Source organism: Staurois parvus, unplaced genomic scaffold (genome assembly GCF_062004578.1).
Source record: "Staurois parvus isolate SC_StPar_1 unplaced genomic scaffold, SC_StPar_1.0 ptg000090l, whole genome shotgun sequence".
In the NCBI taxonomy this organism is placed as follows: Eukaryota; Metazoa; Chordata; class Amphibia; order Anura; family Ranidae; genus Staurois; species Staurois parvus.
In genome coordinates, this window is record NW_028317886.1 from 6,556,848 (window position 1) to 6,577,583 (window position 20,736).

Below are 20,736 nucleotides of genomic sequence, written 5' to 3' on the forward strand. Positions count from 1 at the left end.
AACAGCAGGATCAACCAGGTTTTTTGCAGATTTCAGAAAACAAATCCCATGGTGACATAGAGTGAGTATGAACAGCATGCAATACAACACTTGTTGATAGTTATTTATGTTGTGGGTTTAGTGACACTTTAAAAACAGTTGCTTTTTATTCCGCAATGAAATTCTCATTAAAACTAAATAAAACTGCAGTATTTTACCATTAACCAGCTGGTGCAAACATGCAAACAAAAGTAAACCACTCAGCACTAACATCAGCAGCGGCCACTTGGTGAAAGATCTCATGTGGTACATGTATATGTTATGGTGAAGAGTGAAATACATTGAAGCTGATCTTGAAAGAGGCTTTTTGACATTATTTGTTTGTATAAATATTTATTGGTTTTGGTGCTACATCTTCACTATTCTTTTGGGTTTTTTTTTATCAAGCTTGATGTTAGCTGTCTAGATACTGAAATCCTTAGAGCGTACTTTTATTATTTTATTTGGTCATTGAAAGCATCTGTCAGCATAGAAGAAAAGAGTTTTGCATATTTAATATTATAGATTACTGTGAACCCACAAAAGCCAGGATATATATTGGTTTTAAGGGATTAAATACCAGCTAGAAACTTGTGTGAACCCAGTAAGTCCTGTATTTGAGGGAAAGCAATGCAGGAGACTATGCAGTTAGCTAAAGCTGTTGAAAAGGAATTGGAGGGGAGAGAGCAGAGAGGTTCCATGAACATTTTGAGACTATCTTTGATGAGTTACTGACTACAGTACAGTTAGATTACTGGAGGTGTAACAGTTTTAGCCTGCAAAGTTGGGCAACTAAAAGAGTGGCATTTCAGACTTTAGGCCAGATTAATCCAATTCTCTCTAATCACAGCCTTGTGGGCCTCCCATAATGTGAGTGGGGCAACCAGGATTGTGGCTGTTCGCAATATACTTTTCAGTTGAAAATTCAATATACGCTATCAGAGATTCATCTGTCATAAGTGAGTTATTAAGGGTTCCCATACGATCTCCAGACCACAGGGCTGAGGGAGTAAAAATGACAGCATTATGGCCAGTGTACCTCAGGGCTCTGTCCTGGGACCAATTCTGTTTAACTTGTCCATACATGATATAAGGGCTGTAATAAATAGTTCAGTCTTAGTGTTTGGTGATGATACAAAGCTAAGCAATGCAAAAACATTGCAACAGAATATAGCAACTATACAAGTAGACTAAGTTAAAACAGAGTGGTGAGCAGTTATATGGCAGATGAAGTTTACTATTGAAAAATGTAAAGTAATGCACTTGGGGGTTAAAAATATGAATGCAAGTTGCATGCTAGGGGGGTAATCTCTGGGGGAATCAGTGATGGAAAAGAATCTGGGGGTCCTAGTGGATCACAAACTTAGCAATAGCAAGGAATATTAAGCTGCAGCAAACAAATCTAGCAGACTAATATATTGCAAAAAAAAATTAACTTTAAAACTAATTAAAAAAAATAAACATACATGCTATACTCACCTGTATGCTTGACCGCTGATCACTTCATTCTGCCTCTCCAGCACTCATTGGCACACTAGGCTGGAGAAGGGTTGGGTGCAGCTGGCTTCAGCTCTTAGCTGCATGCTGGTAGCTAGAACTAGCTGTAAATCAGGCAGAAGGGTGGATCCTGACAATATGGTCAGGATCCATCCAGAGCCTGGAGTGGTTTTGTGAGGTCAGCTGACAAGAGGCTTTAGCTGCCTGTCGGCTGATTCTGGGTCACAAGAAAGCATAATTAGGTGTAGTCCTGTGATACACAAAAGAACTATGGCCAACGATATTGTATTGAGTAAATGGTGTTTACTCAAGAGATAAAACTATAATTCCACAACTTTGCAACACATTGGCTTAGCCATAACTTGGGTATACTGTCCAGTTTTGGTTACCAATCCTCAGCAAGAATGTCCTTTAAGGTAGAAAATCCTATGTTTACTCCATTCCTCTCTTCCCTTCCCCTTTTTTCTTTCCCAGTTTCCTGGAATTTTTTGACACCATTATTTTCTGCAGCTAGCTATTGCTGCCACACGTTTGTCTTAACCCACACCTTTTTATAATATCCTCCTTATGTTCAATAACCTACAGTATGAACACAGCTTCTTGGTGATCCATCCTTATTTCAACTTCTTTACATTACATACCTTTATTGTAACTACTGTTTATTCTATAGGTTCTTACCCCTTGAGAAAACCCCATTGTAAATCTTAGTATGGCATTAAATTAAGATTATACATAGCATGTAAGCAACTGTTGCTTGATATTGTAAGTACCCCACTAGAAAAATGTGCTAGCCAATGTGGTCTGCAATCTTGTTGCTGCATCTAAATAGTTTCTAGGTTCTTGAGTGTAGCATGGCTTCTGATTATAGTCCCTGTAGGTGTTGAGATCTTTGTTCCCCATGCTGTTAAGACCACATACATCAGGACTCCATGTCTGCTGGCTCAGCTCCCATATCTCCCAAGTGAGTTTGCTCCACCTGTTCAGTAGAAGCATGGCTGGGTTATAGGCAGGATGCAGATAGTCAATTCTGTAGTGTCTGGGTTAGAAAATGGGTACGATAGATGCTAACCCCTGTTAGGCTTTCAAGAGATGCGGAGCACGATCAAGAACGGTCCTGTCTCAGTTGTTCCACAATAATGGTTTTTAAAGGATAAAGTAAGTTATGATGAATGGTTGACAATGCAACATCTCTACAAACATACAATTACCAGAATTTTTTAGATTTGTAAGGTGCATAACAAAACCCAAACTAAAAATTATTAGTTTATTAATGTCATTAAAAGTCCATTCAATTTAAAAACATTTACAAAGGCTTCACTATCACATGCAGCTTGACTGTTGTAGCTTATACAGTGGTATACAGATGTAAGATCCCAACATATTTTGCCCACCCTGGGCTTCCTCAGGGGCATAAAGTATCCGCTAACAGTCTAGAATTGTGTCAAAAGTACAAAATTAGCAATTAAAAAAGGTTATGCAACAGTGCAATATGGCCATTTATGATCAAAGTTTTTATCCAGACACATATGACTCTATCGCTCACCCCTTTGTAGTCAGCTACCGATACTAATTTAAGAGATGATGCAAATACACTGCTCAAAATAATTAAAGGAACACTGAAAACACATCAGATCTCAATGGGAAAAAATATCATGCTGGATATCTATACTGATATGGACTGGGTAATGTGTTAGGAATGTAAGGATGCCCCATCGTTTGATGAAAATGAAAATTTTCAACCTACAGAGGACTGAATTCAAATACACCCTGAAAATCAAAGTGAAAAAATTATACGGCAGGCTAGTCCATTTTGCTGAAATTTCATTACAGCAACTCAAAATGGTACTCAGTAGTTTGTATGGCCCCCATGTGCTTGTATGAATGCCTGACAACATCAGGGCATGCTCCTAATGAGATGACGAACGGTGTCCTGGGGTATTTTCTCCCAGATCTGGACCAGGGCATCACTGAGCTCATGGACAGTCTGAAGTGCAACCCGGCAGCATCGGATGGACCGAAACATAATATTCCAGAGGTGTTCTATTGGATGTAGGTCAGGCGAGTGTGGGGGACATTCAGTGGTATCAATTCCATCATCCTCCAGGAACTGCCTGCATACTCTCGCCACATGAGGCTTGGCATTGTCGTGCACCAGGAGGAACCCAGGACCCACTGCACCAGCATAGGGTCTGACAATGGGTCCAAGGATTTCATCCCGATACTTAATGGCAATCAGGGTGCCATTGTTTAAGCTGTAGAGGTCTGTGTGTCCCTCAATTGATATGCCTTCCCAAACCATCACTGACCCACCACCAAAATGGTCAAGTTGAATGGTGTTACAGGCTGCATAATGTTCTCCATAGCTTCTCCAGACCCTTTCATGTCTGTCATGTGCTCATGCTGAACCTGCTCTCAACTCTGAAAAGCACAGGGTGGCAGCGGCAGACCTGCTGGGCGGTGAGCACAGGGCCCACTAGAGGACGTCCGACCCTCAGGCCACCGTCATGAAGTCTATAAAAAAAAAGAAAGCGGTTCAAAATCAAATTTTTTGCACTCTCATGAAGTCTATTTTTGATTGTTTGGTCAGAGACATTAACATCAGTGGCCTGCTGGGGGTCATTTTGTAGGGCTCTGGCAATGCTCGTCCTGTTCCTCCTTGCACAAAGGTGCAAATACTGGTCCTGCTGATAAGCACCTTCTATGGCCATGTCCAGCTCTCCTAGAGTAACTTCCTATCTCCTGGAATCTCCTCAATGCTCTTGAGACTGTGCTGGGAGACACAGCAAACCTTCTGGCAATGGCACCTGTGTGCTTCGTAGGCGCAAGGAGCATGGGGGTTTGGGAGTTCTGGATATATCCCTCTACTTCAAAGCCATGGCTCAAGTTCCTATTTTGAACTGGATGCATCACTCAATGGAAAATGTTTGAGTCCCTCTGGAAAAGTGTATAGCTGATAGGAACTTGGCTGGGGCCCCTTGGATACCTCATATGAACCAGTTGTACAAGTCCGGTCATACTAAACATCTTGAGGGTTTGGGATCAAGATAATAGATCGGGCAGCCTCTCCCCTCCAACCTTGTCCCTTGCTCCGTTGGGGGGCTTACCTTGGTTCCTACCTGGGGAGGATGCCTCCTTTTTTAATGCATGGGGCAGAGAGGGGATTGTCAGATGTCAGACGTTGGGCCATGATGGGTCATTTATTGTCTCTAGACAGCTTGCGAAGATCCTTTGGGTCATTCCCTATGGATTTTTGGCATTATCGTCAGCTACATAATTTATTTCAGAGATTGCTCCCTAAAGTGCGGACACATGGCATACTGACTTCTTTTCAGACTGTGTGTGTGGACCTTGGAGATCCTAGACACTTACTATCCCAGATGTACCATGGCCTACTCTCCACTTTTTCCCAAATGACTCCATACTATGTGCAGGAGTGGGAGGTGGAGCTGGGTTTTGACATCGCCCCTCCGCAGTTGCGGTAAATTACTCAGATGACCCATGTCTCATCCATCAGCTTTAAAATGCAAGAGTCATGTTATAAGTTTTTGTCTAGATAGTACAGGACACCATCTCGGTTAGCTGAGATTTTCCCTGGGGCTGACTGTAGATGCTGGAAGGGGTGCCCTCAGGAGGGCACTTTTTTATATCTTTGGTGGTTACTGCCCCAAGATCCAGCAGTTCTGGAGAGCTATTTACCCTTGGATCCAGAGAACGACCATTCAATCTATTGACTTTACCCCTCTTCACTACTTGTTTCACCCCTTCCTCCATTAAATCATATAAACATATTGTCACCCCTCATCTTCTGAATGCTGCCAAGAGCTTGATACCGCTATTCTGGAAGCAGAGCCGGTGTCCTACTGTTGCAGAGTGGAAATGGGAAGTATATAGGATCTATGAAGCAGAACGCTGGATCTATACCATTAGAAATGACCTTGATACATTTCATGACATTTGGTCCAAATGGCTATACTACTCTATGGAATTGGCCAGCCTGACAGACCTTCATTCTGGTGACGGTTTCCTATAATCCCTAACCTCCCTCTTGGGTTTGGCGCTTAAGCTTAGCGACTAACCCCCCGTTGGTTATAATAACTCAATATTGGGCTTAATGGATTCGCCAATGGGATATCGCATGCACTGTTTTTTAAGAGCCTTAACTACTGGTTTTAAACCCTTCTTCATCATACCCCGCGCATTGGACCCTCAGACCTATGCTATTGTTCTCATTCAAGATGGCCCTCTGAGGCCTTTGATATTTTTCTTTCCTTTTTCTTTCCTTTTCTTAGTCTTTTTGCTTTCCTGTTTCCTTGCATACGTGTACTGAGATTTCATGTATGTGCCCTACGTACTTTCTGTTGCTAATTATGCTGTCTTAAGTTTGGTATGTTGTATGGTACGATGGGCACACTCATCCTGTTGCCTTGGGACTTGCTGGCCATGTGCAGAGACGTAGCTCCTGCATGGCCACTGGGGCCCTTGGTGCTGAGTATTGAATTGGCTCACGCTGCCCTAACAGTTAGCAGGGGTGCATGGCATGACATTTGTAATATACTATATGCTCGGTTTGTGTTTGTTTTTGCATCACCGTATGCAGGGCCTATTTTGGGTCCTGCTTGTTTAGTTTGCTTCTGTAATAAAGCATACTGGATGTTGCTTTATCTTCTGTTTGAAAATCTTTAATAAAGAAAGATTATACCAAAAAAAAGTATACAAACAGGGAGCACTATTTTTTTAAAGCAAAAATCTTAGCCTTACATGCAAATAGCTTGCTAAACAACACATTAGCAGTTAATCATAAATATCTATGAACAAAGCACATCTCTGCTTGGCCAATACTTAAATTCTTCATGATGATGATGTTGCATTAACCATATGCTGACCGCCGGCAGTAATTCTTTTGTGGGCGGGTGGCTTGCTCAGGCACAATCATGTACTTGTATGCCAGCCCCTACATTTTGGTTCAGCAAGCCCCTTCAGCCGACTCCTGCTGTGATTGGACACACAGGGCTCTTGTACAGAGGGAACAAGATGTTTGTTTCTTCCATTATTTAGTAAAAAGCAGCACACATTATACACATTACACATTGTTAGACACCCTGTTAACCTTTTGATTGCCTCTTGATGTTAACCTCCTTCCAGCTAGTGTCAATAGTACAGTGACTTTCACATGAATCAAGCAATATACACTTATTGGGATTTGTTTTTACCAAAGACATGTAGCAGAATAGATTTTGATCTACATTTTTGAAGAAATGTGGATTTTTTTTGGATGTGTTTTATAACAGAAAATAAAAAAGTTTTTTTTTTCAAAAATGTTGGTCTTTTTTCATTTATATAATAAAAACAAACAAACAAACAGTGGTGATTAAATACTACTTAAAGAAAGCTCTATTTGTGTGAAAAAAATTATATACATTTCATTTGGGTTCCAGTTAAAGCAGAACAGTGCTAAATAGCAAAAAATGACCTGGTCATGATGGGGGTAAAACATTCTGGAGCTGAAGTGGTTAAAACATATCTGTATAGCTTGAACATCTATGACATGACAACAGAGACGTTCAATGGGCATGCACACTATAGGCACACAGGAAATCCAAAAACCGTGTAGTGGTTGTTATCAGACAATGCTAATCACTGATTATTAAAAACTGAATCTTTGATCACTGATTTTTACATACTGTTATTAGGTTATGGTGTTAAATGTGTTATGCTACTAAAAGCACATGAGCATCAGACTCAGAAAATCCAAAAGTCCAATTTTGTTTTCTTTCATGTGTTTCTGTGCTACTTTGATTTACATTTGAGTTGTCTTCATTTGCCTTTGAGTTGCTCAGGGCTTCAAGCTACTTCTGAACTGCTTCTGCAGTCATAAAAAAACCTCAAAGCAACTAAACAGCTAAGATGCAAACACGTGTGTGTATACTGTATATGCCATGGATGCATGTTTTTTGTAGGTGAAAAGGAAAGCAGTATATCAAGCTTTGTTGGGACAGATGTTTATAAGCCTAAATGAAGCTGTAAACTATATGTTTATACAAGTATTGAACATAATTGTTTGTGTTAAATTGAATGTGCTAAACTATCTGTGATAATAATACATTTATAAAAAGTGTGGGTTATTAACATAAGGTTATTTCAAGATTTTATTTCGCTTCATAGCCCATAGTTTCCCTCCATATAGACCGCAATGTTCATGTCATTTTAAAGACATTAATACTTTGCTGATCAATAAATTCAGTATTCGTTCCATTTATTTCAAATCTATTCTTGCTTATCCTCCATTTGCTAATGCAATATCATGTTAGCATGTATCTCCTAGGATTCAAGTAAAAAATTAATTGTAGGCTGTGCAAGTATCCAACAGCTTGTCTAAGCACTGTTATGTGACTAATAATAAAATAAATGTGCATTTACAAAGCATCTAGTGTGTAATTTGGTAAGCTACAAAGGCTTCTAACACCTCATTCACTTGCTCAGAAAAAATGGGTGTGACATCCCATCAATTTTCTTGGGGAAAAAATGCCCAATACCCGTGCCTGTTTGAAGTTGTGACATAACATAAGTGAAGCAAATTCATTTCAATTTCATTAACCACTCCAAGTTCGGACACTTTCACCTCCTTCCAGTCCAGGCCAATTTTCAGCTTTCAGTGCTATCACATTTTGAATGACAATTGGGCAGACATGCAACACTGCACCCATATGATTTGTTTTAGCATTTTTTTGAGACAAATAAAACTTTATTTTGGTGGTATTTATTCACCACTGGTGATTTTATTATTTTTTCTATATAAATGAAAAAGTCCAAAAATTTAGAAAAAAAGTGTTTTTCTTATAAAATTTAGCAAATAAATAATCTTTCTTCATAAATATTGGCCAAAATGTATTCATCTATCTTTTGAGTAAAAAAAATAACCCAAATTAGTTTATAACTAAAAAGTTTAATTTTTCTAAATTTTTTTTACATTTTTACTTTATTTTTTTATATTATTATTGATGTTTTTTAATGTACTGTCACCCTAGCATCACAGTGTCACAATAGTGACACTGTACTACTTGTGGAGGGTGATGAAGATTTTTTTTTTCTTTTTTTACACTGATTGCTTTTACACCCATAAAGGCTGTAAAAACAATAATGTCTCCTTCTCTCTGGCTGGATTCCTGCAGCCATTGAGAAATACTGTGCGATCTATGATTGGTCACAGCTTGTCACATGGTACAAGGTTGTTGTGAATAGCCTTGTACCATGTGATCATTCACAGATTTCAAAAGTAGTAAGTAATGGTGTCAGGAAGTGACATCTTGTTTACTACTATTCATGTGATCACTGATTGGCCACTGAAGCGCGCACAGGCAATGGATGTGGGGGGATGTTTATAAATGTCCACCCGCATCGTCATCACTCCCGTCCAGCCATTTAGCGACATAGGCCGGATGGGAAGAGGTCAAGTCAATTTTATCAACTATATGCTCTTTAAAATAAAATCATAATAATAATGAGCGCATGGCATCTCTCCCACACTCCAATTACTCTCCAGTGATTCAGTCATACTAAACTTACCTTAACAAGAAATATTTAATAAGGAGGAGATCATAGCATAATAAAATGAAGAAAACATTTTTTAAAAATAATCTTTGATATACAAGGGTTAGACGAAAAAACAGAAATACTACATGATTTGCAGGTGTGAAAGTGACGACATGTTTCACTTTGAAAGATGAAGTAACATTCTTTTCCTACTGCTGTGTGATGAGACACCTAGCTAACAGGTGGGAAGCCTCACTTTCCTCATTCACTGCATGCACTGCTAGAAGTACGGAGTCATGAAAGAGCTTACTGGGCGTCAAAGAGGGCAAATTGTTGCTGCCTGCTTAGCAGGTGCCTCTGTGACTGAAGTGCTTTGTCACGAGGTACAGTATCAAAGGTTATGACGGCATATACAGTTTCCTGGAATAAGTAGTCTGATAAGCATAAGCGTGACAGTCAACAGACCGAAAAAGACAAAATGACAGGACTGTGACCTGGAATAAATAACAGCTGCTGCAAAAGTGACTGCAAAGCTTATCACAGTCCCATGAAACTTTTGGAAAAAAAACAGAAAAAAAAATTGTTTTCCAAATGTTACTGTTTTTTTTACAAGGCCTTCCTATCTTTATTTGTGACAGTGTTTGTATCTAGAACTTGGTCGCTAAACCTGAGCATTACATCAATGGAGGAAGTGACATACTTCTCCATACCCAGAAACACAAAACTGGAGCAGCTATGCATGACAACCAATTAGTTTCTATCTTCAACTTGTTCAGTTAAGCTTTTAAAATGAAAGATAGAAGCTGATTGGTTGTCATGCACAGCTGCTCCAGATTCCGACTGCTGCAGTTGTGATAAATTTCACTACTGTATTTTTTGGCGTCTGTGATAGAAGATGGGAAAGTGAGGTAGCATATGATTATAAATGAGTGGAGAAATAACACAACTCTGCTTAATGGAAATATATGCAACACCCTTTGGGCTATCTGAAGGTGTTTCTAAAGAAGGTACAATATGTGTAAAATGCTAATAACTTTAATTTGCTAAAGCACTGATGTAGCCTCAGGGGCCACAGGGGTAGTAATTTTGACCCATCCCATGCTTCAGGGGGCCCTTGCGGCCTCCCACAAGAGGGGGAATCCATAAACAGCAGGGAGTAATTGGTGCAGCAGAGTATAATTATAGTTATCTATTGTATGCAGCAGCTGAAAGTCGCTTCTCCTCCTCTTCCTCCCGCAGCTTTTAGCTGCATGGAGAGCCATTCAGGGCATCAGTTCTTGTAATTATCACCCGCCAAACTGATCACCTCCTCCTATCCTTCACACTCCTCAGAACTCCAGGGAAGGAGCCAGTAAATATGTCAGTTAACAGCCCCTTCCATTTCTAAATGAACACAGGAAGTGGTTGGTATCAATCACTCACGGTGTTCATTTATAGCTGAAGCATAGTAAACTGTGTATATTATGCTTCAGTTTATGAATGAACAGGAGACTCTGTACAGAGCTCCTGGTTTATATAATCTTCAGTGCAGCTGAGTCTGCAGGGAAAGGAATTGATGAATCTGTGTCCTCAATTACTTTTTCTTTCTCAAAAATGAGACATCAGGGGTCTGTTTAGACCACTGATATTTCAACAAAGCCCCTCAAGAGGGCTAATAAAAAAATGTATAAAATAATAAAAAATTTAAAAAAATATAAAAAACACAATTGTAAAATATAATTAAAAAATTAATAATAAAAAAAAAACCTGACACTATCCACCATGGGTGGAGCTTGAAGGGTCGCAATGGTAACACTGCACATGTTCCAGGGGGCCGTGCAGCCCTCCCTGTCACGTTAGAATTTACACTGTGTCGCGGGGAAAAGGCTTGCAGCTTCACCCTCTGCAGGTCCTGGGCCCTTTCAGTTTCACTTACACATGTTTATTATTATACTTTATCAATCTTTATACATACATTTGTAGACCTACAGTTTATCTTGAAATTGTTACGTAAATTTATAATGATCCACATTGAATTTATTACCTTGATTTCTGTCTGCTACATTATTTCTTTTATTCTCTTATAGTTCCACCTGTTATTCGAGTCTTTCCAGAAAGCCAGGCCAGAGAGCCAGGTGTGACTGCCAGTCTTAGATGTCATGCTGACGGAATCCCACAGCCCCAACTTAGTTGGCTTAAAAATGGAATAGACATTACTACAAAATTATCCAAGCAGCTAACATTACAAGGTAAGCAAATAGCTTATGAGTGAACTGAATAATTTGGATAGTAAATGAGAGGTTTTATGTATCATATGTTGTTTCATAGTAGATGCAGATGTTACATGTTAAAAGTTAATTCTGGAATTAAAATCTTAAGGACAAATACAATAAAAATGTGTATTTTAATGTAGAAACTGGGAGACTCAGACAAGGCAAGTAAAGCCAAATAAGGGATTAACTCTTTCACAAGTAACTCTTTCACAAATATATTAATTTAAGACCCAGGGGCTGATTTATTACATTTATTGAACAAGAGCAGGAATAAATCACTATAGAACACTTGCCCTGCAAACATAAACATGGACACGTCTAACTATTGTGAACCCTGTAGCTATCTGGCAAATCATACACAGATGCACAATGCGTATGTTCATTCCTAATTTGCAATATTGTACAACATGCAAATAATGCTGATATTCTGACTTCTGTTCTGATAAGGTGCACTAAGATGTCAATATGGTAATAAATTACTTTAAAAAACCCTAATAAGATGAACTCACGAAGTCAAGCAGCAGGTCAAAGAGCCCATATGCCCAAAGCCTATTGAGAGGTGACATATAAAATGTATGTATGCGTGCTATGGATTTTTTTTTTTTTTTACAGAAGCCTTTAAAGCCCAGTTGAACCTTCTGCATTTAATAATGTAATGCAGTCAAGCTGCACATACAGTATAAAAATTTGATTGTGGATTGGGGGTCTGCTTGCAACTAATAAACTGTACTTTTACATTCTTCATTAGCTCATCCCTTGCAGTTTTTGCATTTTAAATAGCTTGGCCCTCCCTTTTAGATTGGAAGCTTTAACTATGATGGCCTTTTGATCTCTCCTGTATTGAATTGTATTGTAATTGTACTGTGCCCCTCCATTTTGTAAAGTGCTGTGCAAATTGTCAGCTCTATATAACTTCTGTTGTATAATACTAATAATAATTATTGATACTGCTCAGGGATTACAGAAAGCATACAGAGACCTGGTCTCAAAGATTTTTAAAAATCACCTGGGTGATATTGGTTTAAGATTGGGAAAAGGAGTCTGAGGGCAGCGGGTGCTCTCATACAAGTATAACTGCATAAAAGGTATAGGTATAATTCAAGTGACAGATATAGCACTTAATGCTGTCAGGTTTTAGGGTCAATTTAGACTTGCAGAGAGATCAAAGTCCTGGATACAGCCTAGAATCTAGGAGTCTTCACTGGGACACAGGGATTGATTTTCAGACACAGGTACTACAAGACCCCACAATGTTGCCACATTTCAGCAACGTGGGCCCCCAACTCTAAACAATATGATCTTTCTATCAATACAATATGCAGCACTATATGATGATGTAAATGGGTACAAACCATACAATAAAACAATTGAAATGATAAAATAGTAAAATACACAATATGAGGCGCTAAGGAGTGCCAAAAATGACAATAACTTGATTAACGTCCAGGCATGACGTATAAAGTCCTCAAAGTGATGTGATAAATATCAAAAATAAGTGCAATATACATCCATTTATTATCACTGGAATCACGGATCTTCACCTTAAGGCTGATACTATTGGACTTATTTTTGATATTTATCACATCACTTTGAGCACTTTATACGTCATGCCTGGACGTTAATCACGCTATTGTCATTTTTGGCGCTCCTTATCGCCTCATATTGTGTATTTTACAATTGTATCATTTCAATTGTTTTATTGTATGGTTTGTACCCATTTACATCATCATATAGTGCTGCATATTTTATTGATATATTTATGAGAAGGATTTGAGGTTTACCTTTTATGCTAGCTGCTCTTATTTTATTTTACCTTGCGCTCATTTGCTTGCTGCTTTTGAATTTAATATGATCTTTCTACCTGGGACACATACATAGCACCTATTGTTATTGTAACAGCTTTAATTGTAACAGAATGCCTGGACAAATGTGTAAAATGTTTAGAAGTCAAATGTGAAAAAACATCAATATTTGCAGAGATTAGTAAATATAATGCAGTTCCCAAATACATACCAAATAATAACAGAACTAAACTAAGGCTGAATGGTTGTACCACAAAACAGTTTACAATGATCAAAGTCTTCTTCACCCATTTGTTAAAATTTGCTTTGTATTATTTCACTGTCAGCACCAAAAAGCCAAGGTGACTGCTCGGTGTATTTTAGCTCTTGGTTACTAAATACAACCCCTTAATCGCTTGCTTCCAATAATAATTGTGGGCACATATAAATGAAGTATAAAATAGTCACTTTATTTACTAACAAAAGATTAAATTTTGTATCACAGTTTAAGAGGATACAATCGATAACATAAAGGGTTTATTTAATGTGTATATTCAAAAAAACACCTCAATGCATTTTATCTCATACAGATTCTTTATCAGGAGTAAATAATATATTACAGAAGGTCTTTGCTGCTTGTTCTGGTCTAAGGCTGAGATCATATGGTGATCTCACTTGTCTTCTGATTTTCACCAATCATCTATATCAGAGTGTAATTATCAGCTCTGTCATAGTTACATAGTTGCATAGTTAGTCTGGCTGAAAAAAGATAAACGTCCATCCAGTTCAACCATTAAAAAAAAAAGTTATAATCCTACACACCATAGTTGATCCAGAGGAAGGCAAAAAAAAACTCAGCAAAGCATGACACAATTTGCTCCTGCAGGGGAAAAATTCCTTCCTAATCCCCCAAGAGGCAGTCGGATATTCCCTGGATCAATTTTACCTATAAATGTTAGTATCCAGTTATATTCTGAGTATCCAAGAAAGAATCCAGGCCTTTTTAAAGCAATCCATTGAGCTGGCCAGAACCAACTCTAGAGGGAGTCTAGTGCACATTTTCACAGCTCTCACTATGAAGAAACCTTTCCATGTTTGGAGATTGAATTGCTTTTTCTCCAGACATAAATTTAAGGCTTCCCTTTGTGTACACCAGGACTTTTTTGGGTTCAAATTTTTTTGGATTGCATCAGGCTTGCCTTTGTGGGTTTTTCCTTGGACTTACGTCATCTCTATTTTATACATGCATCATTGGCTTCTGTAAAATATTCTTTACTCCTGATGAAGACTCTGTATAAGTTGAAACGCATTGAGGTGTTTTTACAGACTGATATTGAAGACATATGCACACAATGGAATATACACATGTTATATAATATCTTCATTACTCAAGATATTTTAGGAAGCATATGTGATATGCTTCTTATAATATCTTGAGTAATGAACATGCACAACAGTAGATGGTGCTGAAAAGGGGTTAGTATAGCTCATTGGAGCAATCTGCAATAAGTACATGTGTGTTACCAGTGGTAAAAAAAAATGAAAATCTATCTGTTACTGCAGAAAACCGTGTTCCAAATTATTATGCAAATGATATTTTTCTCATTTACCTAAATAATTGATGTAAATAACAGTCAGCATAATTCTCATGTTATCAACTATTAAGAGTACAATTCAAATTTTATTGAACAAACCTCCTAATGATAACAGTATTTTTTTAAAACATAAAACACTTACAATGCACTGTTCCAAATTATTACGCACAGTAAGTTTCAAAACACTTTATAGGTTGTAAAGAACTGAAAATTGTCACTTGATGTGTTTGCAGCATATTTACTGAAATCAAAAGCTATTTCAATCAAACTTTTCACAACATTTTAACTTTTTAAACATTTTAACAGGTCACGTTACATTTTAAAATAGGACCCCTTATTTGATAGCAGCTTCACAAGTCTTGCATCCATTGAACTTGTGAGTTTTTGGACAGTTTCTGCTTGAATTTGTTTGCAAGATGTCAGAATAGCCTCCCAGCTGTTTGGATGTAAACTGCCTCCCACCCTCATAGATCTTTTGCTTGAGAATGCTCCAAAGGTTCTCAATAGGATTGAGGTCAGGGGAGGATGGAGGCCACACCATGACTTTCTCTCCTTTTATCCCCATAGCAGCCATTGATGCAGAGGTATTCTTTGCAGCATGAGATGGTGCATTGTCATGCATGAAGATGATTTTATTACGGAAAGCATAGTTCTTCCTTCTGTACCAGGGAAGAAAGTGGTCAGTCATAAACTCCATATACTTTGCAGAGGTCATCTTTACACCTTCGGGGGCTCTAAAAGGGCCAACCCGCTCTGTTCCCATGATTCTGGCCCAAAACATGACTCCACCACGGCCTTGCTGACGTCGCAGCCTTGTTGGAACAGGGTGGCCCTCCACCAACCATCCACTACTCTATCCATCTGGATCATCCAGTGTTGCATGGCACTCATCAGTGAACAGGACTGTTTGAAAATTAGTAATCATATATTTTTCTGCCCAATGCAGCCGTTTCTGTTTGTGAGCATTGGTTAGTGGTGGCCGAATAGAAGGTTTATGCACAGTTACAAGACTCTGGAGGACTGTACACCTTGATGTCCGCGGGACTCCAGAGGCACCAGCAGCTTCAAATATCTGTTTGCTGCTATGTAATGGTATTTTAGTAGCTGCTCCCTTGATCCGATGCATGGATCTGGCAGAAATCTTCCTCATTGTGCCTTTATGTGCACAAACCCGTCTGTGCTCTGAATCAGCCACAAATCTCTTAATAGTGCGATGATCACGCTTAAGTTTTCGTGAAATATCTAATGTTTTCATACCTCGTCCAAGGCATTGAACTATTTCAGTCTTTTTGGCAGCAGAGAGATCCTTTTTCTTCCCCATATTGCTTGAAAGTTATGCTCTGCTTAATAATGTGGAACACCCTCCTTTAGTAGTTTTTCCTTAAATTGGGCTCACCGGCCAATCTAATTATCACAGGTGTCCGAGATTGTTTTCAGTGATCAAAAGAGCCCTGACACACAATGCCATCCATGAGTTAAACTGAAAAACAAAATATTGCATCTTTGTGACACTTAAATATAATTTGCATAATAATTTGGAACGCGGTGTATATATAACATTATTGTTACAAAGCTTTGTGGTTTGTATATCATCACAGTAAATGTGTGTAGCGTGTTAGCAACTGACAGAAGCAGGAAAGTGAAAGTGAATATAATATGGAGTAAAGGTTATTAAATATCAAGAATTTGCTTCAATCTGCATGTTGTGATACATAAACGTTAAAGTATGTTAACTTAGGTGTATGTACATGCAAATCTTTTTCTTTATTTTTAGTTTTGAATAGATTAGGAAATATTTAGAACCAGGGGCGGACTGACAACTCATGGGGCCCCCGGGCAATAGGGGATCATGGGGCCCCTGTGTCCTTGCCCAAACTCAAAAAAAGCCTATTAAAAAGGTACCAGGGGCATCTCATGGGGCCCCCTACTGACCCCGGGCCCTCGGGCAGTGCCCAAGTTTCCAAATGGTCAGTCCGCCCCTGTTTAGAACCTTAGATTTAGTTGTTACTGCTGTGTCAGGGATCCCCTCGATCCCCGCCGCGTTGGTCCCGGCGCAGGCGCAGTATGCCGCCCGGCGCAGGGACTCGAGCACTGGTTCCGGGCCGGCCGCGGCGTTCGAGTTCGCGCATGCGCAGTAGAAGCCGCGGCCGCCCGCTGGGCACCAATGGCAGCGCAGGGCGGGATATTTAAACGACCCTGAGCTGTCATTCAGTGCCTTCTGGTCTTTCCTGCATTCTGAATCCTGTGAACCTGTACCCTGTAAGTTATTGACCCGGATTGTACCTGACCTTGCTGTTTTCGCCTGTTCTGACCCTTGCTTTGCCTGACCTCTCTCCTGAATGCCCCCTATTGGATTTGACCTGCTGTTGCTGACCTGGCGTGTGACCCGACCATTCTATGCCCGCTGCCTTGTACCTTGCCGCCCTCTCTGTTACCGACCCGGCCCGTCTGACCCTGCTCATCCATCCATCCATCCCGTGCAGTGGGGTCTTCTGACCTCCTCACATCAGACTCTTCCCCGTGGGAGCCCCTTGCGCATACTACTACCACTGACGGACGCACCCGGTAGTCACGACCTGGTCTCAGGGAGCTCCAAGTCCATCCCCACCATCAGGGGCCCTGGTGAACAAGCACCCTGGGACTTAGACTCCGTGCGCTGGGGACGCCTATTCAGTGGAGTGCTAGTAGTACCGCCGGGCGGTCCCTTACATGCTGTTTGTGTATTTACTAGGTATGTTCACTTTCTCTTTTTGCTGTGGTGTACATCGTTACCAGGTAGGGATGAGCTTCAGGTTTGGGATATACAAGAGTTTGACCTGAACAAATTCTGTTCACAGTTCAGTGAACAAGCTAGTCATATTTGGTAAGGATTTATGTATTTTAATGTTAAGACACATTCAAAGACCCTCTCCCCCCTCAACTTAAAAATTGCATCTATGGGAATGGTAGTGACAAAAAGGAAAAGTTAACAAATAAACAAGAATTTTAGCCCTTATCCAAAACTGAAAAAGTTTTGTTTACAAAAACTTTAATGCACAGTGTTTTGTAACATTCAGAAAACAGACCTCTGAAAGTCCATCTCCCCACAAAAAAAGCATACAAGCATACACATTCATATAATGATTATGGCTTATATTATATTATTTCTTTTTGACTGTTTATTTGAGGTCTGTAATACTCTCTAGTCATGCCATCAACTACTGGCACAACAAGGTAGCAATCATTTAATGTTTATAAATACCTTGATGATTAAGGCTTAATCTATTAAGGTCCATTATTGAGCTGCTTTAGACTTCCTGCAGTTATCATCTCATTCCTGAAGGTATCACTAACTTTGTTGAAGGCAATTATTTTTTCTTGCTAGGTAGGATAGCTTTCATGTTACAGATATCCTCTGGCAGCTTGCCAGTGTAACAACCTTTCATTCATTAAAATATACACTACCATATTCTTCCATAAACATAATCCCATGTAGCCAAACTCACTCTTCTACTGTCACACCAAAGACGATTCATCTATGTACCCTTTTTCTTTATAGTCTTTGATGTCCTAAATCCTTTTAAACTCATCTCTCCCTTCTTATGGAATTTCTTCAGCTGAACATCCTTCAAGCACCTCTTTCAATTTATAAGATCCACTTGAAAATATATTTCTCTGTAAAGCTTTTTTTTTCCAAATTATTTATTTTTTACCGACTCCTCCACATGTACTATATCTGACCAACTTGCCTTTTTAAGGAATACATTTCCACTTAGTGCAGTTCCACACAAGTGCTGTTAGAAATTAGTTCCAAGGTGTTCTGCTTTATCTTTTATAATCAATTACCATTTTCATTTTTCCTTTGTAATATTTTTATTCTTTCTTCCAAATGTACATATGAATGAGCTACCTTATTTGTATCAGTTTGGAAAAGTGCTGTTAGCTTCACATATTTTATACACTAAAACTGTAGCAAAACTGTAAGTGTGGCTGTTATTACATTTATCTAACTCTATAATGTATCGGTTAGTGTAATCTACATTACTTTACATATTACCTCTGAAAATATGTTTCACATTCACTGAAACAACTTGGACACCACCCAAAATCTGTCATATAGCAAAACACCTGTGTGATAATGCTTTACTGGAAACAGTAATTGCCTGATTAAAACTGATGATTTTTTTTAACCTATCTTTCTCCTATAGTTACAGTCTCATCACTGTAATGATGTAAGTTCTATGTCCTACAGAGTGTAGGCAGCTTGATCCTGTAGAAATGTTCTGTGCAGTGATGCCTAGCACTGCACTTCCAGAATTGAGAGAGTTAATAGGTTCTGGTTTTCTGTGAGCTGCAGTGGAAAAGGTCCATCAAGGACCAGGGGTGGACTGACAACTCATGGGGCCCCCGGGCAATAGGGGATCCTGGGACCCCTGTGTACTCGCCCACACCCAAAAAAAAGATGAAAAAGCCAATAAAAATGTACCAGGGGCGTCTCATGGGGCCTCCTACTGACCCTGGGCCCTAGCGCAGTGCCAGAGTGCTCAAATGGTCAGTTTGGCCCAGTCAAGGACTTTACACCTTCCCCCCCTTATGCATTGAGGAAATCCTGTTCATAGTTTACACCTCATGTACCACTGTTGATTTACTAAAACTGGAGAGTGCAAAATCTGGTGCAGCTGTGCATGGCAGCCAATTAGCTTATAACTTCAGCTTGTTCAATTAAACTTTGGCAAAAAAACTGGAAGCTGATTGTTTTCTGTGCAGAGCTATACCAGATTTTATACTCTTGAGTTTTAGTAAATCAAACCCAAAGTTTGACTTTCTCCTTAGACTTAGCATGCAACAGTTGAAACAGATCATGGTGTCTAAGCACATGGGTGTTTGACTTAGTCACTAGTAGAAAAAAAAATGAAAAATCTCCTGCGCTCAAAGGACCGGATATGGCATATGTGGAAAAATCTTCATAGACCTTAACCTTAGCATTTGAAGCAATACGGCAATACTGTATAGCCCCCTAAGGGCTTGGGTAGCCCGATATGGCACTAGAAAATAAGAAACGAAAAGGGGTGCACAAGCTTTGTGTATTACCTCAATAAAAACTTTACTTGTAAAAAAATAGTAGCTGTATACTCACAAATGATAGGCAGGCTCTGATGAAGAGGAGATTGCTCCTCGAAACACATCGGACATTTCCAAGTATCCTTTTCACATGTGGGACTTGTGCACCTTTTAAGTCCATGGACCATTGTTGGTCATGATATGCCTGTTTACATTTGTCGTTTGTAAGTATACATCTACTATTTTTTACGATTAAAGTTTTTATTGAGGTAATGCACAAGGCTTGTGTGCCCCTTTTCTTTTCTTATTTTCTAGTGTTTGGCTTAGTGCCAGAGTCCATTTAAAGATCAGAAATGATGATTAATATAAATAACCAAAGCTATTTACAGATCCATAAATGACGGGCATATGCAATACTGCATTATAAAGAAAAATGTTGTGTTTGCAAATCCAGGCATCTGAATCAGTGATTTTTCTGGAGTCTGCAGTTTTAGTATACCTTGCTTATTTTAGAAATGTCGGATGACTCTTAAGACAATGATAATATTTCACTTGTATCCAGGGGAGGGCCGCAAGAGATACCTGTGTTGACTGTTATTCAATTTGGGCCCACATCTTATCTAGAAGACGTGTACCACATCACCACCCTGGAGAGATGCAAGGCTTTACACAGCATAGGCTCAAGGGTGAAGATAAAAATTAAAGAAGAGAGGGGGCAGCCCTGTCGGGTACCATTAGACTGCGGGAAATAATCTGAGCGGGTTTCATTAATTAGCAATGCGGCCATAGGATGGGAGTATAGCGCAGATATCTTTTACAACATATGAGTACCCAATCCCACATGCCCCAATGTGCCCACAAGAACTGCCAATCTACTCGATCAAAGGCTTTCTCTGCACCGGTGGACAATAACATGAGAGGTTGGCCAAAAAGAATAAAAGAGGGCGCACTCTCCTCGTGCATTACCATGATACAAAGAAATGTATTGTGATAAAAACAAATGGATACTCACAAACCAATAGG

General features: G+C 39.3%; 1 protein-coding gene across 2 annotated transcripts in view; it reads left to right on the forward strand.

Moving 5' to 3' along the window:
• Positions 1–20,736, forward strand: part of FSTL5 (follistatin like 5) — an 841,716-nt gene that overhangs the window by 668,842 nt on the left and 152,138 nt on the right. For both annotated transcript variants that reach the window (XM_089670377.1, XM_089670378.1), the window contains exon 9: positions 11,112–11,273. In XM_089670377.1, the coding sequence (XP_089526503.1) occupies positions 11,112–11,273 (162 nt within the window). The remainder of the gene's footprint in view (positions 1–11,111; positions 11,274–20,736) is intronic.